This window comes from Pipistrellus kuhlii, unplaced genomic scaffold (genome assembly GCF_014108245.1).
Source record: "Pipistrellus kuhlii isolate mPipKuh1 unplaced genomic scaffold, mPipKuh1.p scaffold_m20_p_1, whole genome shotgun sequence".
Taxonomy (NCBI): Eukaryota; Metazoa; Chordata; class Mammalia; order Chiroptera; family Vespertilionidae; genus Pipistrellus; species Pipistrellus kuhlii.
In genome coordinates this window covers 15,595,219-15,623,059 of record NW_023425404.1, presented here as the reverse complement: position 1 = coordinate 15,623,059, position 27,841 = coordinate 15,595,219, and the positions used below count along the sequence as shown (strand labels likewise).

Sequence of the window (27,841 nt, the reverse complement as noted above, 5' to 3'; positions counted from 1 at the left end):
CAGTACTGGATTGTGAGAGGGATAAATGGGAAGTCGGACATCCCTTGAGGGGTCCCAGATTGGAGAGAGTGCAGGCTGGGCTGAGGGACACCTCCCTCCCCCATGTACGAATTTCATGCACCGGGCCTCTAATTTAATATACTTTTTCTGGTTTCACCAAAATGATTCTGCATCTTTGGAACTAGGGGAGTGAGGAGGCAAGAAATACAGACTTGATAGTTCATGAGGTGGTTCTGAAGCAATACTGAGTAGTCAGCTTTTAAACATTTGTCTTAGGAACAACCTGTATTCTGATATGTTGTAAATGGATACCCCAGTCACCTTGTGTAATGAATTTTGACTTTTGTGTAGCAGCTGAGAAAACCTCTTGAGCAGTCTTGAGGTGTGGCTGCCTGCCAGCCTACAGCACACTCTGAGCAGTGTCCCCAGGGCCATCTGTAAGGCCATGGATGCTGGAGCAGTAACTTGAATTTTGGGGCCTTTATCTTGTAAGGATGAGTTGAACATGGGAAAATGACATTGCTGGTGGTAGTTGTAAGAAGGGTAGGTTTTCTAAAGTTGATTGAGGGAAAGATTTTGAAATTCAGTGAGCATGGGGAATCATTAGTGTCAGTTGAACACTTGCTGACTCACTAAGACAATAGCCCTGCACAGTTGTGAAGACAAAAAAAGACTTAAAGAATAATGTATAAAATGCCCAAATTATATTGTACAAGAGTGTATCTATAAAGCAAGGTATAATTAGGCATTTTACCATCTTGTTTGGATTTCTGAGAACATGACTTTCTTATATAAACCTATTATTTGATTTTGGGGGGCCTTTTCAGAGAAATGGGAGGACTGACTACCTATAACCAAGAGTTGTGCAAAAACAAAACCCTTTTTGTTAAGTGTGCAAGGCCTTTCCAAAACTGTGAGAGTCTGTTCTTTGGAATACATTCTGTGTTGACCTGGTGTGTGTGTGTGTGTGTGTGTGTGTGTGTGTGTGTCTCTCTCTCTCTCTCTCTCTCTCTCTCTCTCTCTCTTTTAATATATTTTATTGATTTTTCACAGAGAGGAATAGAGAGGAACAGATAGCCAGAAACATCGATGAGAGAGAAGCATCGATCAGCTGCCTCCTGCACACCCCTAACTGGGGATGTGCTCGCAACCAAGGTACATGCCCTTGACCGGAATCGAACCCGGGACCCCTCAGTCTGCAGACCAACGCTCTATCCACTGAACCAAACCGGTTTCGGCTTGACCTGGTCTCTTGATGTAGTAATGCCTTTCCCCTGCATTGTATTGTACTTATTTATATGGTAATTTCTGTCACTTTTCCATTTAGATACATTTTTAACCTATGATTTAAAGCTGTAGGGTGGGCTTCTGTTTAAAAGGCTAGGCTGCTCAAATATTGCTAGCCTTCTCTATCTGTTAAAGCCCCAAATTTGGGGAGATAAGAGAAAAAAAACCCACCAACAAACTAGCTCCTATATTATAAACTTCGTGTTTCTCAATCTCAGTCCCTAATTAGTGGATACAGAGTTGTTGTATGTTGGTGCTTTAAGCAACTTAAGTTTTTAAGGGGGGGGGGGGGGGGGCGGCGCGGGGAAATCCCCATACCAGGGTACCATTATAATAGGAAGAGAAAAAAACTCTTAATTATAGCAGTGTTGCAGGCTTCTCCCATGCTGGCTGGCCAAAGCATGGAGTTGCTAAGCATACAGTGTCTTTCATACTTGCATTACAACATGTTAATTAAGAGAATTCAGCTGTGGCACCAGATGGGGATGTCTGGCTTTGTGAATGATTGCAATTAGATGTTTTATTTTCTATTTTCTTTTTCCCCTTTCAACTTTGGTGGAATGCCTTTGAGTAGGGGCTTTTAGTCTTAGCAGTATAAATACTTTAATGTGCCTAATTATGTAATCATACACTTACACTCCTCTGTGTACACACATTATTTCATGGATTTTTATCCCCTTTTCTTACATGAAACATCCAGCCTGGAGTGTTTTTTGTTGTTGTTGTTGTTGTTTTGTGTGTGTGTGTGTGTGTGTGTGTGTGTGTGTGTGTTTGGTTGGTTTGGTGAAGCCAGACTTCGTGCATTGGGCAGGAAGAAGAGGAAGACCAGAGGAGTTTATTGATTTTCCTCTGGTTATATCTGCCCCTTTGCTCAAAAGCCTCACCACCGTGACCTCTTATGGGCAAGTCCTTTATCTCTCAAATTATTAGCATCTCAATAGCTTCCTAGTAAAATCAAGGTAATTTAAATAAAATTGGACTTTATAATACCATATCTTCCATTAATTGGCAACTGCAGTCTTTCAAAGTTATGTAGTGTTATTTTCCCCCAGTCCTCTGTTCCAGGCAGGCAGAGGGCATGAGCCTGGATATGAGAACTCATGCATGGAGGCACAATGGAACCTATTGATTTCCGGCATTCAGCTAGTGCAGAGAGGTCCTGTGACCCCAGCTGTTAGAATCAGCTGCTTTTTGAGATTCAGTCCTCCAGGGATAGGCCATCTGCTACCATGTGAGGGAACCCTGGGAAAACAAATTGTGCATAAGGTGTCTTTATATTTCTTTCCTCTGTTCCAATCTCTCCAGTTCTTTCTTGACCCCTTTCTCCTATATAAACTTTTTAATTTATTGATTTGAGAGAAAGAAACATTGATTTGTTGGTCCAGTTATTTGTGTATTCATTGGTTAATTTTTCTATGTGCCCTGACTGGGAATGGAACCTGCATGTTGGCATATGGGGATAACGCTCTTACCAACTGAGCTACCCAGCAAGAGCCACTCCTAGGCAAACTTCAGAAGCATGATGAATCTATCTATTCTTCCCCTGTCCCCAGGCAGGTTTCTTTAGCTGGATTAATATTATAGGATGGACTTTTACTTTCTTATAAATAACATGACTTTGCATTTTAATATTGGAAAGGTCTTTAAAATCTCAATTTATGAAAGAAGAAACCAAGATTTTTTATTCCTTATCCTTGTATTTAGGGCCCTCCTTGTTCTAGTGCCGACCTAATTTTCTAAATTTCCAGCTTTCTCCTTTTAAACCTTGAATCATTTGTTGGTTCCCATACACTTACCACCTTTTTTTGCTTCTCTGCCATTGCTCCTGTCCTTATCTTCTCTTTGCCTGTTCTCACTCTCCTTTATCATAGGCACAGTCTCATAGTCACTATCTTTTTTTTTATATATATATTTTTTATTTTGTACAGAGAGGAAGGGAGAGAGATAGAGAGTTGGAAACATCGATGAGAGTCATCAATCAGCTGCCTCTTGCACACCCCCTACTGGGGATATGCCCCCAACCAAGGTACATGCCCTTCACCGGAATTGAACCCGGGACCTTTCAGTCCCCAAGCTGACACTCTATCCATTGAGCCAAACCGGTTTCGGCGGTCACTGTCTTTTACATGGTCACAATCCTACTTCCCCTCAAAGTCTGATACATTGACACATTGCTGGTGCTCAATAGATAATTGGTAAACTAATTTTTATTAGGAAAGTGGAACTCAGAATAAGAATCAACACTTAATATACATTTTTTTAACTTTCTTCTGGGTAAAAGTTATTAAACCCATGTTTTGGAAGACAAAAGCTTACAGTATATTTTCTGTTCAGCTGAGTGACATTTGAACATGGTTATCTATTGTTACAGGAATGGGAAAGGCTGCATCATGCAACATCTTCACCAGGAATTTGTACTGACAGTCAAAAGTGGCTTGCCAGAGTTAAGAGTCCAAAGACAGAGAGAGGAAGGAAGAGTTGAGAGTTTACTGCTGACTGTAACCACATCGAGGCCCAAGTTTTAGTAATGTATTTGTTTTGAGGTTGCTCTGTTTAGTGATTAATGTATCTCAACAATATGCTAGAGCCAGGCTGATAAATACACAGGTTAAAATCAAAGATGAGCAAGTGTCTGGCCTGAGGGAAAGCAACTTAAGGGCCAAGTGCCCTGCTCTGGACCTCACAGCAGATTTATTTGGATTCCTGTTGTTTTTAAAGTTTCTTTAAAAAGCTTAAGTAAGGCTTTCTCAGAGAAAACTATGGGAAGAATTCACAGGAAGGGAGAGGCTCTTCCTTACTGAGTAGAGGAAAGGGATCTGCCAGGAGTACTCAGTGGCATGCAGCCCTTTGATTGACTTTCATTGCTCCATGTAGTCCAGATCTTTAGAAAGACCCAAATGTTGGAAGTAGGGAAGAGCAAAAAACAAACACGCACGCACACACACACGCACACACACACACCACCACCACCACCACCACCACCACCACCAACAACAACAAAACTAACCCTGGGTGGCTTTGACTCATCCCTGCCCTTGATCAGCTGATCATAACACAGGTTGATAAGTTCCCCTTCTAGGAGATTTCAAGGAGGAAACTAAGACGTGACAAGCTGCTTTTCCTGTGGTGGCTGCATGGGAAAGGGTGATTTAAGATGTGTGCTTTAAAGAGACAACCCCATCCCCCACAAGATGGAGGAGTAAGACTGTCCAGATCAGTGGCCTTTGTAACTTTTGACTGACCTTGCTCACTTGTCAGTGTTTCTTATCCTAGTTGTTTCAGAGGTGATAAAGGCAAGACCAAGACCCTTAGCCCTGGCAACTTCATTTTACATAGCCTTTCCCAAAATCCACATTTTCTCTCCCGTTTTATATTTCCTAGTCTCTGTGTCCTGGGGAGATCAGGTCCGATACAAGCACCCATAGAAAGTACAGGGATCACTTCATGGCATAGCTTAGTATCATGATCTGTTAGATATACCTTGTTTGTCACAAGGAGACCTAATCACATCTCTTCAGAAAATTCCATTTGGACCTTTACCCTTCAGTGACTGGTAAGTGTTTTTTAAACAGCTATGGTGTTTTGCTGGATTTAGGCTATCACTTCAGCAGATTTCTGCAACCATCTGTAACTAAAGTTTGCCAACTATTTCCTTTCATTCTTTGCAGCTGTGTAGGCTTTGGTGCAGAGCAGTGGCCTTTTGAGCACCTGGGAGAAGCAAAACACTGCCTAACTCACTTTTTGTTGGTTCGTGGCAGAGGTTATTTATTTTGGACTTTGGTAGAGATGCTTCAGTGACCTTGTATATTCTGGGCAGCTGGCAGAAAAATAACTCTCTATATAAGTCTAGGTCGCATCCTTTTCATTTTTCCCTCTTGGAAGACCAGTGTTCTCAGCTGAAAATGCTCTCCTATACCTTTCTCACTTGCAGCTTTGGTATCCATAATGCTTGAATAGCTCCATTGTTTGTAGTGCTCAGAGATTAATGAAGGAAACTGTCTTGCCTTCCCTCCACAGCCCAACCCCTCTTTCCCCTCTCCCCCCCTTCTCTGGAAAAACGTGGCCCCACTTGAGATATGAGCTGAGTCCTCTGGGCTCAAGTAAACTCACCAGTCCACATTCTTCTCCCAACAGGAATCACTGCAACTTTTGTCCAGATTTACTCTACCCATGTTACACTTCTGTAGGTCTTGGGCTAAATTTTTTAGTGGCTTTCTAATCACAAGGGACTTTCCTATCATAGAGTTTGTATTTAGATTCTTAATACTTAGGAGCCCTATAACCTCAGGCCATTACTAAGTTTTTCAAAGCCTCAGTTTCTTTATCTGAGCAAATTGAGTAATTATAGCACTTTCCTCTAAGGGCAGAAAAATTAAATAGGATGGCAGTTTTTAAAGTGTCCAGTGTCATGTCTGGTAATAAATGTTAACTCTTTTCCTCATTTCTACCCTGTTGAGCAGCAGACGTCTTTAAATTTATTTTTAATTTAAATATGTGTTTCTTGGCACTGGATTTGGCATTAGGAGTTAGTTAGATTGTAGAGTTGGAAATGAAACCATAGCTGTGACTTTTGTACCCCAGAGTCCAACCCTGTTTTAAGCTCCAAGGCAGATTCCTAAAGTTATTATCACCTGCTCACCAGTTACCTTTTGAGGTTGGACAGTGCCTCAGCAGCTGACTGGAGCCTTCCTTCGGAGGAACAGCATGCATCCTCCTGAAGGTGGGGATTCCAAGGGGAAGAGCAAAGACAATTGCAGCTTAGTTAGATGATATGGTGAAGGAAAGAAGACCTACAAGGAGCAAGTGCTGATGAGGAAGTAAATAAACATCATTTGCTTTCTCTTAATCCTTTAGCTACCACTATCAAGGGGAACATAGTAATGTTTGTTAATGCACATGGAATGGCCTGGCTTCTTCCTCTGCTGTCCTCCCACCTACCTAGGGATTAGACCGGGGAACAACGATAGGCTCTGCCCTGTAGGTCACTGTGCTGGTGGGTGGATTTAGACACTCAGTGACCCAGACCTGAAGCAGTCAGGTGAAAGAGAGCGGTCCTCTCTGCTTGCCCTTCTTTTTATTTAGTGGGATTGGCATGGGGCAGGGGAGGGCAGTGCAGCCCAAGCTGGCAGCCTGCTCCTGAGCTTTGAGAACAACAGGAGGTGAAAGGGTAACAGGCCATATGGAAGCCATTTGTCAGCCAAGAGCAGTCTGTTCTGTTCTGCAGAGAAGGGGAGTAGGGAAAGGGGCTGGCATATTACTGAGCTGGAGCAAGAAGAGAGAGCAAAGCAAGATTCCCCAGTGTCTCTCCTCCAATATACAGAAATTTCTGTAACAGTCCTTTTTCTTTTCTTTGCCCTACCCCATTCTAAAAACCATAGGAGGGGTTGGTCTGCTATGAGAAAATAAATGTACAAAAGTTATCAATGCCTGCTGTCAGGCATGGTGCAGGACACTTTCAGGTTCACAGTTTTTTATCTGTCCTTACTTAGAGGGGAGTACTGGCTGTTAGAGAGTGAGGCTCAGAAGAGTTCAGACAGTTGACAGGGTTGCAGAGCAGACGCCCTGTTCAAACCCAGATTCATCTGTTTAATGCAAAACCATGCTTTAACACCCTCCACTTCACCCACCCTCACCCTACTGCCTTGATCCTGGGGCCTCTTTGCTGTTATCTGTTCTTGAAACTTATCTCAAATCAGAAACCCTGTGATCATTTGCAGTTGGAAATAAGACAATGCCTTGAAATGTGGGCAAAATTTTGCAAGTTAAGTAGTTTTTTTTTGTGTTTTTTTTTTTTACTAAGCATCTACCCTCTGTCAGATTCTGTGCAAAGAACTGGAGATACAAAAATGAGCAAAACAACTGCCTACAGTGTTGGTGGGTGGAGGTTAGTGTTGGTGGGTGGGGGTTAGTAGACAGGAGGGGGAAGGACTGATCTTGAGAAAGTAATTTCAGAGGTAATGTGGTGATAGTTTACAGAGAGGAGTGAAGAAGATGTTTCTAGAACACAGAGGAATAATAAAATTACAGACCCAACACCAGGCACTTTACTTGTGGTTAATCTGCACAGGAACCCTGTGAGGTGGACACCTTTAGTAGCCCCATTTTACAATGAGGGAACTGAGGAGCAGGCCCAAACCCATACTGTGGGTAACTGTCAAGCAATTCACACCTGGCACTCTCACTTTAGGCCCAGACTGGTAAAGCTGTACCTTGTGCTGCTTAATTCTCTCTGGCAGTTCTCTGGGTTGGTTTGCTTTGTTGGTGGCAGACAGTTGTGAATCTTGAAAGATGGGTGGGGTTCCAGCTGACCACATGTGCTCTCAGATTAGGGTTTCTAGGCTGAGGAGAGAAACAACACTTCTTCCAGAATGACTAAGAACTTTGGTGGCTGCTTCCAGGTGACAAGTTTTCATGTTTGGGCCAGGGCCCAGTAAAGAAAATGTTCTTATTGGCTCTGAAGCTGCTGGCTGGCATTTCCCCTCTCCTGTGAATTGGAGGGTTTAGGAAAGGGGGGGTGGGGCGGAAGAGAGCGAGCTAAGAGGAGCTGCAGGGGGCGCCCTGAACCATGGGTAATTTCTCCCTCTGTTTCCCCACCCCTACCCCAGGACCACACCCTGGGAAAGGCTGGCCCTCCCCCACCGTGTGGGAAGTTCTCGTGAGAAAAGAGGTCCTGGCTGGACAATGGGCTTCCTGTTTCACTACTGGGAAGATTTATCTGAGAGAAGAGGAAGATTGCAAATGGCATGAGAAATCATCTTTTCTCTCTTGCTGCAGCCCATTTTTAGACTTTTGACTATTTGAGTTGGAGGACCAGGAAGGCAGAAAGCCAGGGAGAGCCATGGACTGAAGAGCCCGTGGGCATCTTTTGAGAAATTGAACTCCTCCTGCCTGTTTCCCTGCTCCTACCTGCCCTGACAGATGCAGTAGCTTCTGTATGTGATGCTTCTCAAATCTCTGTCACCCTATGCTCATTTTAAAAATCACAGTAGAACTTTTGTAAAGGAGCCCCAAATAGATGTGAGACCAGGACAGCCAAGACACCCACCCAACTTGAGACAAATTTGCAGATCTCAAAAGAGACCACTGAGTCATCTGGTTCAGTGCCTTCATGTACTGAAACTCAGGCCCTGAGAGATTCGTGTATGCAGGCAGTGCCCAGATTGTCTTTGTCACTGGGCTCTTACTGTAGCTCCCTTTCCAGGATGTGAGTGTGGGAGAAGCTGGGCTTGGAAATTGTTATTCTCCACTGCCATTATGACCATGAGCAAGTACTGCCCCCTGTTGAGTGACTGTGGGCAAGTTTCTTTACCTCTCAATTTGTTCATCTGTCTAATGTAGGGGTGTCGAACTCAATCAGAGAAGGGGCCAAAATCTAAAATCCAGCCTAAATCGCGGGCCGAATGGTTTACTGAACAGTCATAAACTGTCATTGTGATGGAAACGCAGTGGAGTGCAGTGATGACAGTGCGGTGTGGGCCACATTGCAAGACCTGGCGGGACGGATTTGGCCCGCGGGCCTTGTGTTTGACACATGTGGTCTAATGTTATAATGTGTGTGTGTCTGTGTGTGTTTTTAAGAGAGGGAGGAAGGCAGAGAGAGAGAGAGAGAGAGAGAGAGAGATCGATTGATCAATTGCACCCATCCCCATACATGTCCTGACTGGGAATCGAACCTGTTAGCTTCTGGTGCACCGGACAATGATCCATCCAATTGAGCCATACTGGCCAGGGCTGTTGTAATATGCTTTTTACAAGGTGTTTGTTTGTTTGTTTTTGTAAATATATTTTTACTAGTGGCCTGGTGCACAGATTCATGCACATTGAAAGGAAATTAATTAAATATTTTAATGTCACTTTTCACCCTTTCTTTATAATAGAACTATCAACCACATTCACAATTGACAATGACAGATAGAAACACACACGTCTGATTGGCACTAGCGAGAGCTTTATATGTATTGTGCATGTGCAAGTCAACTTAGCCTTTTATAGATATAGAATAAACTTGCTTAATTAGACCTGCTTTCTGATGTAGCTGAAATTTTTCCAGGCCAGTGAAGCACTCTAACTTCTCTTTCAGGTAATGGTCAGCAACACAGCAGTAAATATTAACACAAAGCAGATTATTATTGTAGATCATGCAGGGAGAACAAAGGGTAAAAAGTGTTTGACTGTGTTCTGTGCAGTGAGAAAACCTGAAGTAATTTTCAAGGTCCACCATTTCTTCTTTTCAGTTGGTTCAGTTTCTAAACTTTCTAAATCTGTTTTCTGGCTAATGAAAAGAAAGTAAGATTCCACCAAGTTTCCTGTCTACCTACTCTAGGACTTCTGTGAGGATCAAATGAGATGAGGCACAGGAAAACGCTTCACAGACATTTGGTTAAAGTATAAAATGTTTGTACCTGGCTATAAGGCAGGTCATGTTCCTGGGCTGAAGAAAGGAGGCTAGTTGTGCGAGGGAGAGGAAGCTGAACGTTGCTACATGACGTCATTACTCGGCACCCACAGTGACCATTGCTGGGCTGGGCTGGGAGCTGCATTTTCCGCCATGGGTCTCAGCAGCATCGGCTGCAATTTGGTGGGGTATCACTCCAGAATGGTGGCAGGGCCTGTGCCCCACTTGAGGGAAGCTGAGTGTTGCTTTGTGGGCGCCAGGTCCCGATGCCAGTGTGCATCACAGCAGCTCCTGTTTGATCCCCAATTTTCTGGTCTAGGTGATGCAGGAGGCAACTGATCAATGTGACTCCTGTGTTGATGTTTCTCTCTCCTCCTTCTCCCTTTCTTCTACTCTGTCTAAAAATCAATGAGAAAAATATCCTTGTGTGAGGATTAAAAAAAAAAGAAAAAGAAAAGCACATCTTTGAATGTTTCCTTCTTTGATTTACGTTGGACTTGGCTGTGTGCATGTCTGTGTCCTCCTTAGATAGTAAACTTTTTGAGGACATAGTCCTGTCACATGCAGTTTCAAGGCCCTCCTAGGGTATCTCACGTGGAGAAGTCTGCTTTAATCATTTTGTGGAATTACAACCAAATAGGGACATTTATGATACTGCCTCAACTGTGTCCCTGATGATTACAAAGCCATTTTGGGAGCTGGGTTTGGAGAACCTCTTTGTTCTTCCCTAAACTCCCAGGAAATCTTTCTGCAGTCAAACTTTTATTCAGCACACTGTTGCTGTGTGCCCAGGAGTTCTACCACACTGATTTTGTCCAAAACTACATTATTTCAAACTTGTGAATGAGCGACTTCTTAAACCCTCCATCACTGTGTTCAGGAGTGTCGTGTGTTCTTGATAACTGTCATCAGCCTGAAACCTCCTTTACTGAGATTTTTCTAAAATGCACTGGGTCTTTAAACGTCTGCTTCCCTTCCTCAAGCTAATCTACACTTCATTTTGAAGGAACTCAAGTATTTCTTCAGTTTGTTAAATGGAATATTGTGAATCCCCACCATCACCCCCTGTTGCAGTCTTCCCTGGAGCTTGTTTTGATTTACTTTTTAAAAAAATGTATTTTTATTGATTTCAGAGAGGAAGGGAGAGGGAGAGGGAGAGAAACACCAATGATGAGAATCATTGATCAGTTGCCTCCTGCAGGCACCCTACTAGGAATTGAACCCTCAACCCTGGCATGTGCCCCTGACTGGAATCGAACCTGGGACCTTTCAGTCCGCAGGTCAGTGCTCTATCCACTGAGCCAAACCAGCTAGGACTTGCTTTTTATGTAATCTTACGAAAGTTTGTTTTCTTTTAATTTGCCTCTTCCTCCTAAAAAAGCTGGTCTCCAAAACAACAAATGCAAAAACGTTGAAGAGCAGATTGAGGGTTGTTCTTATTGATCTCTGCTGAGGGTCTGAGGCTGCAGGCACATTGAGGTAGATTGTTTTGCTTCTCTTCTGTCTGCACACTCACCAGCTGGTTGGATGGTCTGTCACTGAATGACTGCTGTGCATTGGGCACGCTGCCGGGGGGGCCCCCTTGAAGCATTATCTCACCGTTTCCTGTGCTCACTGGCAGCCTAAGTGATAGTGAGAGATAATGGAAAGCAGAGAAGAAAGCTAAGTAAAGAGAATTGATTTTTTTTTTCTCTGTAAAATTTCTATCTTCTGGCTTTCTCACTCTCTTTTTAAAATTGTGCAGCTTTGCCAAATCAGATGAGTTCATTCACTTCTTGGGGTTAACAACAGAGCTTGAAACTCTCTACGGACCAGGGCTGTTAGAGAGTGAGCCTGATGCTTAGCTTCTTGCCCAAAACAGTAGTTTCAGGAAGCCACGAAATGATTTATTTGCTATTTCTGATCTTTTCTTTCCTGTTAACCCCAGGCGTCACTGAGGGGTCTGCTCCCACACCTGCCCTTTGCTGAGACTCTCCCACTATGCTCTTTGAATTGGCAAGGGGCCCATTTTCCCCCTTAGGTTCTTGTTGTCTTGAAATACTTAAAAAAAAAAGTTTTTTTTGTTTTCTTGAGTCCTTCTTATTTCCTTCCTTGGGCCTGGGACAGTTTTTTTTTTTTGTGATTGTGAACCTCATATACTCTTGTTGCCTTTGTACGACCATAAAAGAACTTTGGTATTATTTATTTTACCCTTTAGGGTAGCTGTATTGTTGACTTACTGTAAAGGCTTTCTCTATCTCTGGTCCATCTTATATCAAATTCAGCTCCTCTTATAACGCTGCCTTTCTCAAGACCCTGCAGAGGCTCCCCTTTTCCTTGTAATACAGTGCGGACATCTCCCGTTGCCATCAAGGCCCTCTTCAAGATGGTTTCATTGCTCTTCACATTTTTGGGGGACAAATTTTTTTATTATCCAATCCAACTAATGTGGGCTACTTGATGTTGGCTGGGCTTAACAATTACACTTTCCTGCATTGCTTCAAACTTTATTTCCCAAGGAAATAAGGCCCCATATGAAATGCTGCCTTTTCTCATCTCCCACACAAGGTATGATCTCTCCTGCTTTGAGCTCCCTCTCTTGTGGCACCAATCATATTCTTTGACATGTCTTGGAATAAATCTGTGTGTAGAATGTTTTAGGAAGAAGACTCATCCAGTGCCTTTGGGGGGAGGAACTGAGTGACTAGGAGACTTTGTGGAGAGGAACTGAGTGACTAGGAGAAGAGCTAACTTTTGACTCTATACTTGTGGGATCCCCTTTCACGTCCTACATGGTTCAGGGTCCCAGTTCAGGGCTCGGGTTCTGGAGAAGGGCCACACACAAATGAAAAGAAACTAAAAGAAATTTTATTTGGCGATATGGGGGGCCAGGCGGTAGTACAACTCTAGTGGGAGAACTACTCACTGATCTGGCCCTGCCATCCCCTTTTATTGAGGCTATAGGGAAAACACCCGTAGTGCTTAGGCAGGAAATAAGAGAAATTTACATAGGACAAACAGAGGTGGAGGCTGCTTCAGCTAACAATGTCTCAACTAAAGGGTGAGTAGTTAGAGCAATTAATGTTGTTGACAGCCTTCCTGGCTTCCTGTCCACATCTCTCTATTAGTGAAACAGTAATTGGTTTCCTGCATATACTCATCTTAGTTTTTAAATTTTATACCATGTATAAATTCTTACTATGTGTTTTCCCCCTGTAAAGATATTATTTGCATAATGAAGATCCAATCTGTAAATTCTGGAGAATATTTTTATAATCTCAGAGTAGAGAAAGTGTCCTTAAGATACAAAACCCAGCCGAAACCGGTTTGGCTCAATGGATAGAGCGTTGGCTTGCAGACTGAAAGGTCCCGGGTTCGATTCTGGTCAAGGGGCATGTACCTTGGTTGTGGGCACATCCTCAGTGAGGGGGGGGGGGGGTGCGCAGGAGGCAGCTAATAGATGATTCTCTCTCATCGATGTTTCTAACTCCTTATCCCTCTCTCTTCCTCTCTGTAAAAAATCAATAAAAAATATATATACAGTATATAAAAGTGTTTTTTTTTTAAAGATACAAAACCCAAGAGCTAGAAAGAAAATGACTTTCAAAATATATGCATGCACTTATTTGTCATATTCCTATTAGACTACAAGTACCGGAAGTGCTTTTTTTTAAAAATCTTTTTATTGATTTTTTTAGAGGGGGGTGGGGAGAGAGGGAGGGAGGAAGGGAGGGAGGGAGGGAGGGAGGGAGGGAGGGAGAGAGAGAGAGAGAGAGAGAGAGAGAGAGAGAGAGAGAGAGAGAGAGAGAGAGAGAGAGAGAAACATCAATGAGAGAGAAACATTGATTATTTGCCTCCTCTACGCCCCTACTGGGAATCAAGCCTGCAACCTGGGAATGTACCCTGACCAGGAATGAAGCTGGTGACCTCTTGGTGCATGGCATGACATTCAGTCAATTGAACTACACTGGATGGGCGAAGTCCTTATGTTTTTATCCTTTTTCAGAGCATAGCACAATGACCCTTACCCAATAATCAGTAAATATTAGTTGAATTGAAATGAAATTGAATTACAAGCCGCTTCTTTGAAGACCTCACTTTTTTTACTTATAAAAATGAGTGCTGGGTGACCTTGGGGATCTCACTCAAAGATGCTGTGAAGATACGGGCTTTAAGAGCATAAATTCCCAGCAAAGCAGGAGCGGCTTTAGAATCAGCTCTTCCCTGGAGACCATCCTTCCCAACACACTGGACCTGTGTGTGGGTCTTGTCTGGTTCAGGAGCTGTCCTGGGATGCTCAGCATTAATTATGCTGAGGAAATGAACCAATTAGACAAGGTGGAGGAGAGCCGGAGGCATCTGTGGCAGGCTTGTTGCCTGAACAAAAGGGGTACAGGGTGAGGCAGTTTGCTGTGGCTTCTTTGGAAATTTAGCTGGCCAGCTCTTTGAACTCTTTGGCTGAAGTTTAAAGAGGCACCAGCAGGAGTGTTTGGTGTCTGCCTGTGTCCTGATGGCTTTGGAACAGCTTTGGGAAGGTGTGTCCTTAGAGGGGACTGAGGATCCATGTGGGCTCATCTCCTAGTTTCAGACTTTTCCTCCTGACCCCAGCTTTGTTTTAGTAACAACTCTTTTAAAATGGAGCTTGCCCCCATCTTAGTGATAAGCAACCAGAGATCAGGGAGCTGTCTTCTCCTTTTAGTCTTGATATCCATCCTCTGTCCTCACCAAGAAGAGCATTTGTAGGTTGAAGGGAAGTGGTATTTAGTGAGAGGCTGTAAGGGCACCTCTGAGTGAGAGAGCGATGGGTGGGCCTCTGAATGGGAGATCACCATATCTGGGACAGACAGACTCTAGGTCTGTTAGAGGAAGTGAAAACAAAACAAAACAAGAAACCCACAGTTCCTGTTCTCAATACTGATGTCCTTGTGGTATTTGAAATAGGGGCAGGGTGTTAGTCAGCAAAATTGAATGTCCTTTGGAAACTTATTTTTCTTGCATTCGTAAGGCTTTGGAAAGTTGAAGTTTGTGGGGGACTGTTCATCCGGGCCAGTGGGTCTTCTCCCTCAGCTTAGTCTTCCAAACAATGATCCCTTAGTGCCCACGCTGTGCCCTTCCTATTTTGGCTCAGTATACCACTTAATCCACTTCCTGGGATTTCAGTTCTGCGGTGTCTGTCCAGGGTCAGAAGGGCAGGCCCTGGAATCTCTCCTCCAGGCTGCTCAGACCTCCCACCTACCAGCTTCTGTGACTGATCATTACTGCAGCTTCTCTACACTGGGGTTCCCAGTGTTTGAATGATACACTTGACACTTCTTAAAGGCCCACCTAGCTAATGGGGCAGAAGCAGTGTCGGCTGGTGTAAAGAGCATAGATTTTAGCACCGGAAGACTTGACTCTCCTCCCAGGTCTGCCATTTAATCTACATACACTTGGTTAAAAGTTATTTAACTTTTGTGGGCCTTGGTGTCCTCATCTTCAAAGGGGATGTCAGAACAGATCCCTCACGGAGTTGTCAGAACGACTAGGATAGGAGACAAATTGCCTTTTTTTTTTTTTAAATATTTTATTGAACTTATTGGGGTTACATTGGTTAATAAAATTATACAGGTCTCAAGTGTACAATTCTGTAAAACATCATTTGTATATTGTATTATGGAAAGTGCTTTTAAAACTAGACTTAACCCCAGGAAACAATGTAAGATTTACTATGGGCTGGAGACAAGTGACAGCAGTGACTATTATAGTCAGGAAGTGGGAGGTGCTCCCAGGAAATCCAATAGAAATCCCCTCTGCCGCCGAGAAGGCTATTTTTTAAATTACCAATACATTTTTATTGATTTCAGAGAGGAAGGGAGAGGGAGTGAGAGACAGAACCATCAATGATGAGAGAGAATCATTAATCAGCCGCCTCCTGCACACCCACCCTGAGGAATCAAGCCCACAACCCGGGCATGTGCCCTGAACGGGAATCAAATTGTGATCTCTTGTTTCATAGTTCGATGCTCAACCCTGGAGCCACACCAGCCGGGCGAGAAGGCACATTTCTATTACACAATGGAGCCCTTTCTAGTATTGATGCTGGAAATAAGGCTAACATTTCCCCCCATGCAAGAGTTTTTTTTTTTTTTTTACCACCTTTCACTGATTCATTGTGTGTTTCAGCAGGTGTTATTAAAGCCATATTATGTGCTAGATCTCCATAAGTTCAGGACTTGGCCAGTCTACCATTCACTTGTGGGAACAGTGGGGAGAGGAGTGTTGGAATCAGCCAAACTAAAATCGTTGCCAGCGCCCTCACTCTCTCAGCAGCAGCCTGCATTTCCACATTGGGCCAACAGCCTCTCCAAGACACTGGCTCTGTGCTCCTTGTGTTTCTTGTTGAAGCCTTTGGAACTGTCCTCCGAGTCACCGAGAGGACTCCCGCTGGAAAACCTCGCGCTCTCTTTGTCTTTGCAGTGTGTTCCCTGCCCCCGGAGCCAGAGAATGGTGGCTACGTCTGCCACCCCCGGCCCTGCAGAGACCCCTTGAGCTCGGGCAGTGTCATCGAGTACCTGTGTGCTGAAGGCTACGTGCTAAAGGGCGATTACAAATACCTGACGTGTAAGAATGGCGAATGGAAACCAGCCATGGAGATTAGCTGCCATCTTAACGAGGGTGAGTTTGGCAAATGAGAAAGGGGTTCTGTTTTAACTCAAGGGAAGTGGCACCCGCTTCTTCCTGAGCATCCTGTGCCGTGGGGCAGTATGGGCCCTTTGATGCCCTGCAGACTCCCTTTTTTGGGATTTCATGTCTTTGTGAAAACATTTGGGGTTGCTGGTGTGTGTCCCTCTGTGGTTCAGCTGAGCCACCGAGGGCTCAGAAGCTTTGCTGAGGCATCTGTTCGGCTGTGTAAGGTCCCTTTGATGCTCCTGATCTTTTGTTTGCCTAGCCAAGTGCTGGTGACCTTTGACCGTGCTCTGCTAACACATGAGCACCATGCTAACACCTTCTATAGTGTTTCTTTTATGTTATTATTTTTGAATGGTAATGAACTGTTTTGTTATGGAGCTGTAGTCCAGCAGGCAGAAGACCTCCCCCACTCCTGTCATGCATGACAGGAAAATCCAGCTGCCTGCAGGAAAGTATACAGCCATCTTTGTGTTTCACACTTGGGCTCAGAGGCCATCACATCCCAGGGGAGGGTGCGAACCAGCCTGAGAGTTACAACTAAAGCTGCAGGATCTCAGAACAGGGTAAGGTTATTATAGCCCAGTTCTTAAAACTTCTCTGCCACATAGGGAAAAAGATATGTGGGACTTAAAAATGGTGGGCTGATGTGTTCATCTCAATGATTGCTGTCTACCAGCTGGCTACTGGTTAAAAGGTAACTAGTAGGTTACCATTTTAAAAGGTAAGATCTCTAGGTGAGTGAGTTTAGGTGTCAGGTGGTCCTCAAAGGCCCACAGAGAAGGGAATAATAGCTTCAGGATAGGGAATGGTCCCTTTTCTTGTGTGTATAAACTACTTTGCACTGTTACTCCTAAAAATGGCCTTGGCCAAGGTATGTCTCTGCACAACACTGGGCAGGGGGTCTTTCATAAGATCAGCTGTGGGGCTCATGTATTTGTCTGGATACAAATGCCTTCTGATGATGGCTTGTTTCTGCAGAGAAAGACACCAAGACATCACTTGGGGTCCCCACACTGTCCATCGTGGCTTCCACTGCCAGCTCCGTGGCACTCATTCTCCTCCTTGTGGTGCTGTTTGTGTTGCTGCAGCCAAAGCTGAAGTCTTTCCATCATAGCAGGTGAGCACGGGTGGCAGGCATCACTGGGCCTGGCCTTTGGCTGGCATGTCTTCCTGCTGGCCTGAAGGTGCCCAGGGAAGGGGAGGGCTCTGTCATGTGCTGATGTGCCTGACACTGTGCTTGTTGCTTTGCATACATTATCTTACTCCTCATAAGATGAACTCACTGTACAATATACAGATGATGTATTATACAACTGTACACCTTAAACCTATATAATTTTATCAACCTATATAATAAATTCAATTTCAAAAAATTTTCACAGGAATATTGAAGATAAGGAAATAGGCTCAGAATGGTTAAGTCGTTTACTCAAGGTCATCCTTCTAGATCAGCGGTTGCCAACCTTTTGGACCTCGTGGACCACCGTTTGGTGACCACTGTTCCAAAGGTTCCCTTAAACAACAGTGGTTGCCCCCTTTGGAACCTCACGAACCACCACTAGTCCGAGGACCACCGGTTGGTGACCACTGCTCTAGATGATGACAGAGCTGAGATTTGAACTCATATCTGCCAATTCCAAAACCATGTCCTTTTTCCTACATCAGTAGTTCCCAAAGTGTGGTTCCAGTAGCATCAGTACCATCTGGGAACTTTTAGGAATGCAAATTTTCAGTTCCCACCCCAAACCAACTGATAGAAACTCTGGGGTTGAGGCTGAGTGACAGGGTTCCTCACTTCCTCCAGGTGATTTGATGCAGGCTAGTATTTACAAGTCGCTGCCCAATGTACCTGCTTCCCAATCTGGCTGTACATAGAGGCTCCTGCTCAGAGTAGAAAACATACAACACCTGGGCCTCTACCCCAGCTATTCTGATTTATTTGGTTTGGAGTGGGAATCTGGCACTAGTGTCTTATACAGTTCCTCAGTGGGTTCCAATGTGCAGCTCGGACTTGGAGCCAATGCACTATACCATACTAAAACAGAGGGGGTGTTTTCTTGCCTGACTTTTTCCAGTTTGAGTGCATTAGTCACATTCCAGACTGGGTGGGTGTGGTTGGTGAGGAGTGGCCAATGATGAGGAGTGGCCCCAAGTTGGATCCATTAGGATGGACTTCTCTCCCAGGCTGTCTTGGCCTCTGCAATAGCTCATTTCCTTTCTCAGGAACAGTTTCTATTCATTCAAGTCCTTCGTCAGTCACTGTTATCACTCTCACAGGCTAAATGAATGAAAGAACAGACTAAACTTCTTTAAATAAAATGCTTCTGATTTGGGATTTACAGACAAGGACCAGGCTCAGTTTAATCTTTCTGTACTGTGTGTGGTCTTTCTTCTTTTTATTTTGTTTAGTTGGGGAGGGGCATACCAGCTTTTTTTTTTTAATTCTCACACAAAGATATTTTTTCCATTGCTTTTCAAAGAGAGTAGGGGGGGGGGTGGAGAGAGAGAGAGAGAGAGAGAGAGAGAGAGAGAGAGAGAGAGAGAGAGAGAGAGAGAGAGAAAGAGAAATGTTGATGTGAGAGAGACATCAACTGAATGCCTCCTGCGCATGCCCTGATGGGTTCGGAAGCAAACCCGCAACTGAGGTATGTATCCTTGGCTGGGCGTCAAACCTTTTATCCTTCAGTGCATGAGTTGATGCTCTAACCACTATTTTTATTTTTTTTATAAGTTTTTAAAAAATATTTTATTGATTTTACACAGAGAGGAATTGAGAGGGATAGAGAGTTAGAAATGTCAATGAGTGAGATACATCGACCAGCTGCTTCTTGCACCCCCCCCCCCCCACTGGGGATGTGCCCGCAACCAAGGTACATGCCCTTGACTGGAATAGAACCCGGGACCTTTCAGTCTGCAAGCCGACGCTCTACCCACTGAGCCAAACCGGTTTCGGCATCTAACCACTATTTTTAAAGGTTGCTCAGCAATTAATAGAATAAAGAGGGTTTGGAAGGGATTGTTTACTTAAAGGAATCAACTATTTCCACATAAAGTCAACTGCATTTCATTTACATTAGGGAGTTTTCCTTTTTGCAGTTAACTAGTAAGTCTGTTAAAGGTAACTAGCTGATTTTGCCAGATTTGAGTGGAAGGGAGATTGGTTTTCATTTGAGACCCTGTTTGCATTTTGTACTGTGTATGTGCATTACTTTTTAAACAAAAAATGTATTTTTAACATTTACAGTTAAGCACATGCCAGAATATACACGGCCTTCTAATACCACCTTGCCACCAAAGTGTGTCTTCCTTCCAGGTACTCATAAGTACCTTTATGAAGTGCCACTTCTGTCATCCTTACAGTGTGGACTTTATTTGAATTGAGTAGCACAGATTTTATCTCCAAGTACAGATGAAGAAATTGAGAACTAATAACAGCCTAGTAATAATGCTGTCCTGCATAGCCCATATGTCTCTGATTGTAATGCACTGAGGACACATCACCTATGGGTTCTAGTAAAAAAAAAAAAAAAATGGCCTGCACATAATCCTGAAGAAATTAGAAAAGTCCAGAATGTGGGACTAAGAGACAGCTGGCCTGAAGTCTAGAAAAAAAAATTGTCATGAAAGAAAAGGTGCAGAGGACTGTTCTAGATTAGAGGAGATAGGAAGAGAGACAGGACAGTTAAATGCAGTGCATGATCCTTAAACGGGTCCTGGGTGAAAACAAACAGCAGCTGAAATGGATATATTTATGGGGGAATTTGTGTCACAGTATTATACCAATGTTAAACTTCTGGGATGTAATGATAATTGTGTTTATATAGGAGACAAGGTTCTTGGGAGGTATGCACTGAACAATGTCTTCAACTGTCAAAATGGTTCAGATTTTTCTTAAAAAGTATGTATGTGTGTATATTCATTACAAGTGGTCCTCTAAAAAGCATCTGCATGAACAAATCTCACAAACATAATGTTGAGTGAAAAATAAAGTAGATAAGAACCATTTTATGAATATACTTTATATATATGTATAGTATATGTGTATGTATGTGTGTATATATATATTTTAATATAGTTTTATTGATTTCAGAGAGATTGGGAGAGGAAGAGAGATAGAAACATCAATAATGAGAATCATTGATTGGTAACCTTTTGCACACCGCACACTGGGGATTGAGCTCACAACCGGGGCATGTGCCTTGACCGGGAATCAAACCATGACCTCCTGCTTCATAGGTTGATGCTCAACCACTGAGCCATGCGGCCGGACATGGAGATATATTTTACACATCATTCACTGTATTCATTTACACATACAGGCAATGGTTTTTAGTTTTATTCGCAGGTGGCAGCCATCTTTTTCTCACTTCTTATTCTAGCTGTGCTGAAGGAATGGCTTTATTTCTAGGTTTCCAGTTTTGCACAGGACCAGAGGGCTAGATTGCCTGTGTACCCAGAGGTTTTAAGAACACAGTTTCTGGAAGCAGGTGGAACTGGATTTAAATCCCAGCTTCTTCCCTTACTAGCTCTTGACTGTGAGCAAGTTATGTAACTTCTCTGAGCCTCACCTGCATTGTTGGTGAAGCTCTGCCAGAAAGAACTCAGATGAGGATTCAGTGCGATAAAGTATATAAAGCACTCAGTGCTGTATCAGGCGCATAGTACGTAAGTGCTCAGAAATGGTTAGTGTTGTTAGTACAGTATTATGGTATTTATTTGTGTATTTTAATTCTTCCTTTGTCTTTTCCTCTCCGGATGCAGGCGTGACCAGGGGGTATCCGGGGACCAAGTCTCCATCATGGTGGATGGAGTCCAAGTTGCACTACCGTCATATGAGGAGGCTGTGTATGGCAGTTCCGGTCACTGCGTGCCGCCCGCTGACCCCAGAGTGCAGATTGTGCTGTCAGAGGGGTCTGGGCCTAGTGGGAGGAATGGGCCAAGGGAGCAGCAGCTACAGGACCAGGGGGCCTGCTCCTCTGCAGGTGGAGAGGAGGAGGCCCCGGGCCAGTCTGGACTGTGTGAAGCCTGGGGCTCCCAGGGCTCAGAGACTGTGATAGTGCATCAGGCAACCACCTCTTCCTGGGTGGCCGGCTCAGGGAACAGCCAGCTGGCCCACAAAGAAGCCCCGGATTCAGAGAACAGTGACATACAAAGCCTCTTATCCCTCACATCGGAGGACTACACAGACGGTAGGTGGTCTGCACCGATCGTGAATTGCTAGCAGCTCCTGGGAGTAAGGAAGGATGTGAGCCTCTCTAATAATTGGCGTATTGGGCGAAGCGGGGAGACAAAGATAATACCTGGGGTATTAGCCTGCAAAATAGGATTTTACCCTCAGTTCTAGGTGGTTCTTTGAGCTCTTTATAGGGAGACTTTCATTGTGGTCTGTGAATTTTGGTAGTTTGGAGTCGCCAAAATTATTCATGGCCACAGGGCTGTGCTACATCAAAGGGTAAACAGCTGGTTGGAGGTGAGGATGGGGTCTGTCCTCATGTAATTTTATACTCCTGGAAGGTCAGGGATTATGGGGAGTTGTGTGGGATCATGTTACAGAGAAAACTGGTGCTGTTTCTTTTCCATAGCATTCAGCTGCTCCGTCTTATTAAATAGGAGTATGCCAGGGCCTGTGCTAGTGGTTTTCTTACACTATCTCCGTTAGCTTCACTGTGATCCTGAGAGGTAGGTGTTACATGCTACTGTCCTCATTTTACAGACGAGGAAACTGAGGCTCCAAGAGGCTAAGTCACTTGCCCATTGGTAATTGGTGAGCTGGGATATGAAGCCAGGGGGATCAGTTCCAAAGCCTGTGTTTTATGACCCATGGTGCCATGCTGCCTCCCAAATGACTCCCAAGTCCTTTATGCAAACCAGTTGTAGAACGAAATTGCCACTTCCTGACACCTCTGCTTTTGCCAGGGCCTTGAGAGTTGAATGTTGGGATTGACTCTATCACTTTACATGAAATCCCATTGTGGTTCAGGATACAGACAAAACCTAGATGTTTCCCTTTTGACAGCGAGTACTTCTGCACTTACAAACCTCCCCCGCCCCCCGAGAAAGCTTTATGCTTTTATCCCAGACACAATCAGTGTCTAATGTTTAGCATATCTGAATGCAGATCATGTTTATGGAGTTCCCCAATGATTAGCAACATCCCTTTCTTCTTTAGAATAAAGAGCTAGGAAAGGTCAACTAAATCGTTGACCCCATGGGCAGCCAGCCACACATACTGTCTATCAGTGCACACACACTGTGTGTCCACACAGAGTGACAATGCCCAAGTGCAAATCTCAGCCCTTGCCCTTCCTAAGGAGCCACGATGGTGCCAGCTCTTTCCCTTCTTGCTACCTCGCTTTGTTCCATGTACCAAACAAGCATTTTTTTTTTACCTAATGTTTAGATAACAAGCTATTTAATATGAAAGCAGAATGTACTGCCACAATGTGACAGAAGTACAGCTTTATCCATAAACCCTTCACACAATGATTCATTAAATGCTATTTTTATTTAAGCAGGGCACCCTACTTGTTCTAAAATATGGGATGTGCTACCCCACTGAAAAAGCGAATGAAGGAACTTAGGTGTTTTCCTATCTAGAGCTGGTTTAAATTCAAGTGAAGCCACTAGGTCCTTAGGGACTGCTTTTGAGATGTCACTTCACAGTTTGAGACTAACACCCCTAATGTTTACCCAAAACCAAGAAAGGGGGTCAGGGAAGGGGGATGTGTTCAGACAACAATTAAGTTGAGACTAGAGCCGAAGCCGGTTTGGCTAAGTGGTGGAGCATCGGTCTGCGGACTGAAAGGTCCCAGGTTCGATTCCGGTCAAGGGCATGTACATTGGTTGCGGGCACATCCTCGATGGGGGGTGTGCAAGAGGCAGTTGGTCGATGTTTCTCTCTCATTGGCGTTTCTAGCTCTTTATCTCTCCCTTCCTCTCTGTAAAAAATCAATAAGATATATTAAAAAAAAAAAAAAAAAAAAGTTGAGACTAGAATTCCCTCCTAAAGCACACAGCCAAACAAGCATTTTGAGAGTCCATCTTGTGCCTAGTGCCAGGTTAGGTTTCAGGGTGTATACAGAAAAATAGAAAACATTCTGCCTGTTTGGATTGGCAGTCACTTGGGAAGATGGGGCTTATACTCGAGAAATAATGGAACCAAGAGTCATAGGGTCCATGCCAAAATAAGGGGTTCAGGAAACAACACGTCGGTTATCAAGTTTGTTGCAGGCCATGCCCAAACCGTCTGGGACCAACAGCACCGTAGGAAGCCAGGACCTTGAAGTGTCAGTTATTCACTGTCACACAGCTGGACAGTGACGTGAAGGAGGAGGTGGGACTTGAACAGAGCTCAGTACTATCACAGGGTGAGATTAAGGACAGAAAGAGAAGCAACCAGACAAGCAGTAAAGGCAGAGAAGGGAAATCAGAAGGGGTTTGAATACTAGATGTTATCACATAGGCAGGGGAGAGATGAGCCAAAGAGTACTAAAAAAGAGACCAGAGATTTAGACTACCTAGAAGAGTATGAGTAATGCATTTTCTTTCTCTAAATTAAGGGCCCCTACAGTGGTATCTGATGTGCTACAGAGACCCACGTGGATAACCACTGTGCCTTCCTTCTCTTCCTACAGACATCCCGCTGTTGAAAGAAGCATGAGGTTTGCCACCGACCTCTCTCCTCTGCAATGGTCCTCTCTGCCCTTCTTCCCTCTCCCTGTGCCCGGCTATCTGAGCTGCCACCTGTGGATCTCTGAGGGCATGCAGGCCCACCTTGCTGGAAACTCAAGGAAGATTCTTGCCATCTGCCTGCTTGACAGCTGGAGGAACTGGCTTTCTGCCTGGTCCAGCCTTCCCATCTGTGTCGGGAACATGTTTGAATGTGCCGGACTGAACCCTTCCTTTCCCTGAGGCCTCTGGGAGCCCTCCAGCCAACTCTGGCGGCCGCCCCACCAGCCCATGGGCCAGAGAACCTCTGTGTTTACTTGTGCCTTCCCCCTCCTTGTCCAGGTTCCCTGTCACGCAGGCCTGTTGCTCTCCTACAAGCCTTAGTGGCTGCACTGCTGCCCCCTGCCACACAAGGGGTGGGCCTGAGTCTGGCTTGTTTCCTTGGAGGGCTTACCAGGAGCAGATCCAAGAGGGACTCTTAACTGGAGCAAGAGTGTGGGTCCCTGGGCCTGCCCTTGGTTGACACGGGTGGCACGTTTTCTTGGCTGGGGCGGAGGAGTGGGGAAATCCTGCCAAACCTGACCCAGCACCCGGCTGTCAGCTCAGATGCCAGCTCCTGGCCCTGCTGTGTTGAGCTTCCAGGAGATCCTGGTTGTCTTCCTAATATGCAGGTTACACCTCCTTCAGCGTGGCTTCCTGGCTTCCGCTTTTCTTTCCCTGGAGCATAATGGGAAGCTGCATGCTGCCTCCTGGGGTTTATACGGGCAGCCTGCTACCTTGCTGCCCACAGAGTTCTGAGGGGAGTCATCCCTGGGACAGGAGCTTGTTGAGATGCCAGGGACTGCCCGTCTGGTCACTGACAGGGCAAGTTGCCCGTTCTGGGTTCGTGGTGACGGAGGGGAACCTGAGAGGTACAGACGGAGTCCCCAGGCAGCTGCAGGCAGCGCCAGCCCCAGGCCTGAGGGTCCTCCTCACCACAGTCACGTGCCTTAGTAAATGGTCCAGGAAGCGTCCTGCTGCTTTGCTGCACTGCTGCTTTTCTTACTCTTGTCCTCCCCTGCTGTCCCTTCCCGCTCACAGCTGATAGATGGCTCCCTGGTCGTCCTGGGCATGGGGGAGGGGCTGAGAGGCAGTCCTCACCCCCACAGACACACCGTGCAGGCTGCCTGTGGGTGAAGGGTTGCAGAGCAGCCTGGCACCTGGCCCTGGTGGTGAAGGAGTGGCCTCCCTGCTCCAGATGCTTCTGCTCCGGCTCTCAGTTCTCTTTTAGCCACGTCGCGAATGCTGACAAGGCTGGGTGGCAGAGCTCAGGCAGGCTGCTTCCATCTTTAAAAGACGTGGCATTTATTTTTGTTTCTGAAACATTGGGGCTAGGGAACTTCAGAGGTGTCCACTCCCCCATGCTGGCCTTCCGCTCCTTCCCCGAGCTCTCGGGTGGTAAAAGTAATGAGGAGCCCAATATATTTTCAATAGCTGGCCAAGCAGGGTAGCTCCAGGAGGGGGTGGCCTGGAAGATTAGGGGAATGGCCTCCTCTCAGCCTCCTGCCTCCACTCTCACACGCACTTTACTACCCGCTCATTCCTGGCCTCTTTTTGCCCTGCTGTCTCCCTTTCTCTCAGGGTAAGGGCAGTGCCTGCTGTGCCTGTTAGCCACTCCTCCCCACCCCCCTCCCACCCCAGAGCCTGCGAGTTCTGTGCCTGAAGCCCAGGCCAGCATGGTTCGGCATGGAACAGGTTGTCAAAGGTGCCAGAGCCAGAGGTCAGAGTGTTTGAGGGAGATGAAATGTCCCAGGGGGCTGTCCTTCGCCTCAAAAGAGGCCATTTCCAGCAGAGTGCCTGCCAGCAGTCGTGGGCTCTGGGCCCATCTGGAGGGCGAGTCCCTCATGACCCAGCTGCCTCCCCGTGCATAGGCTCCCCTTCCCCGCAGGGGTACCCTTGTCTTCCGCCAAAAATAAAGCAGGGCACATGGTGTGGGATTTGGAGTCTGCTAAGCCTGCTGATTTAGTCCCAGTCATCTAAAACCCGAGTTCTAGCTGAGGTTTTTCTTTTAATGAGAGATCTTGCCCCTTTTTTATAGCATTGCTCTGGCATTTTTCCTCCCCTAAGAGGTTGCACTTTTTGTTTGGGGATTGTTCAGCCCCATGGGTTACTGGCTCCAAACTTGGAAAGATGAAAAGCCTGCCTTCTGCAGCGTTCTTCCAGCCAGCCGCCGCCAACACTGTCCTGGTCACAGACCCAGGTTTGTGTGCCTGGCTGGGGAGAAAGAAGGGTAAATGGGGGCCTCCCGTTTTGGCCCCACCTCTCCTCACCCTGCCCTCTTGTCACGGACACGGATGAGGCCCACTTCTGTGGGTGCGGGAACTAGGCTTCATCCTGCTGGCATCCACCACAGCTGTTCGTTCTCTTTCCCTGAAGCAATTTCTTGCCGTCAACCCTTCGCTACTATTCCAGGAGCTTCTGGGTTTTGTCCCCTGCAGGGGATTAGGGACTTTACAGCTGCCTAAGTGGGACTTGACTAAGACAGGATGGGGGCTGGTGGCAGGCTGCCAGGAAGGAGGCTGTCAGGAGCCCAGAGCAGATGGGGAAACCGCCCACAGCCCTGCTTGCCTGGGCTCACCTCTAGGGGAGTGAGGGCTTGGCCAGGACAATGGTCAGCACCAAAGGACTTTCTTTGAAAAGGTTTTTTTTTTTTTGCACACCTGAGCTAACTCAATGCAGGTTTTATGTCCTGGCAACTTGCAGTTACAGTCCAGTGACTTACAAGGGCCAGTCTCCGGTGAAGATCACTTATATTTCCATCCCTTTCCATGCCTTCGTTTAGCAAGTAGGCTCTATCTTTTGCCATTTCTGGATTTTGTGTGCTGTGCTCCCACTTCACTCAGTGTGGACTGTGAAATGGGCTGAGTCCTGGCCAACTGTGAGTTTTTGGGTTACAAGGCATTTCAGTGTGTGTGCTAACACTCCATTTGCAAATAAAACTATAACTAATGTTATCTTGGCCCCCCCCTCCCCCCCAGTGTTCTGTGGAGAAGCTGCATGACAAGACCAACAAAGGTATCTTCTTCCTGCCTCGCGAGTGGTGGCACAGGGACAGTAGCACTCGCCTCTCCCTCCTAGTCTGGGCTGAGCACTCCGATCACTGCTTCCCCCGTAACAATGTCCCCTCCATTCCCAGGTTACAGGCTTACATCAAGAGCGGAATATGCTGCAAATATTTCTACATCCTTGCTCTCTCTCTCTCTCTCTCTCTCTTTTTTTTTTCCTCTTAAAAGAGAATAAAGGACCCAGAAGGGAAGTGGTTTGCAGACTTTCCAGCTGAACCCCAGATGTGCTGGCTGGGAGCTTCTCTCGGGGCCTCCCGGGGCTCGGCACAGGGGCAGACATTGCTGATGATCAGTGAAGGGCTCAGAGGGACTTTGCTTGGTGGGCTCAGCTTTGCTGGGAAACTCCTCTTAATCTCCAGTTGAAAACCTAGTAGAATTTTGAAAACATCAAAGTTAAACCCTGCACCAGGCCACAGAGCACTTGGATTGCCCGGCAGGAAGGAGAGAGGGATGCGGGTTGTGTGGCTGCCTGCCACACACTGCCCTGGCTTTTCACACCACTATGGAACCTTGCAGAATGGTACTCGTAATGGTTTAAAACAACACTTGCATCATAGACTGTGCAGGATGTCAATCAGTTTGGGTTTGCTTTATTTTATATATATTTTTTGGTATCCTGTACATTGCAGTGGGTGTGAAGATAGTATTTTAATATTTGTACAAAGTTTAATTTAATTTTAATTCTATGTATATAACTGCATTTCTAAATAATAAAAAAAAGTTCTTATGAGACAGTTGT

General features: G+C 45.4%; 1 protein-coding gene and 1 long non-coding RNA gene across 3 annotated transcripts in view; one reads left to right on the top strand and one right to left on the bottom strand.

Moving 5' to 3' along the window:
- Positions 1-26,070, top strand: part of SUSD6 (sushi domain containing 6) — a 90,447-nt gene extending 64,377 nt beyond the window's left edge. The window contains exons 1-5 of one of the 2 annotated variants that reach the window (XM_045579288.1): positions 15,056-15,182; positions 16,118-16,315; positions 17,309-17,447; positions 21,092-21,519; positions 23,965-26,070. In XM_045579288.1, coding sequence (XP_045435244.1) covers positions 15,146-15,182; positions 16,118-16,315; positions 17,309-17,447; positions 21,092-21,519; positions 23,965-23,990 — 828 coding nt within the window. In that variant the 5' untranslated portion in view covers positions 15,056-15,145 and the 3' untranslated portion in view covers positions 23,991-26,070. Of the gene's footprint in view, positions 1-15,055; positions 15,183-16,117; positions 16,316-17,308; positions 17,448-21,091; positions 21,520-23,964 lie in introns of those variants that run through there. The other variant, XM_036433024.2, reaches the window with a different exon arrangement.
- LOC118716180 lies at positions 61-27,841 on the bottom strand. Its single transcript, XR_004987069.2, has 3 exons — positions 27,517-27,841; positions 19,599-19,601; positions 61-75 (listed from the first exon to the last, which is right to left on the bottom strand). It is a non-coding gene; the product is annotated as an uncharacterized LOC118716180 (long non-coding RNA).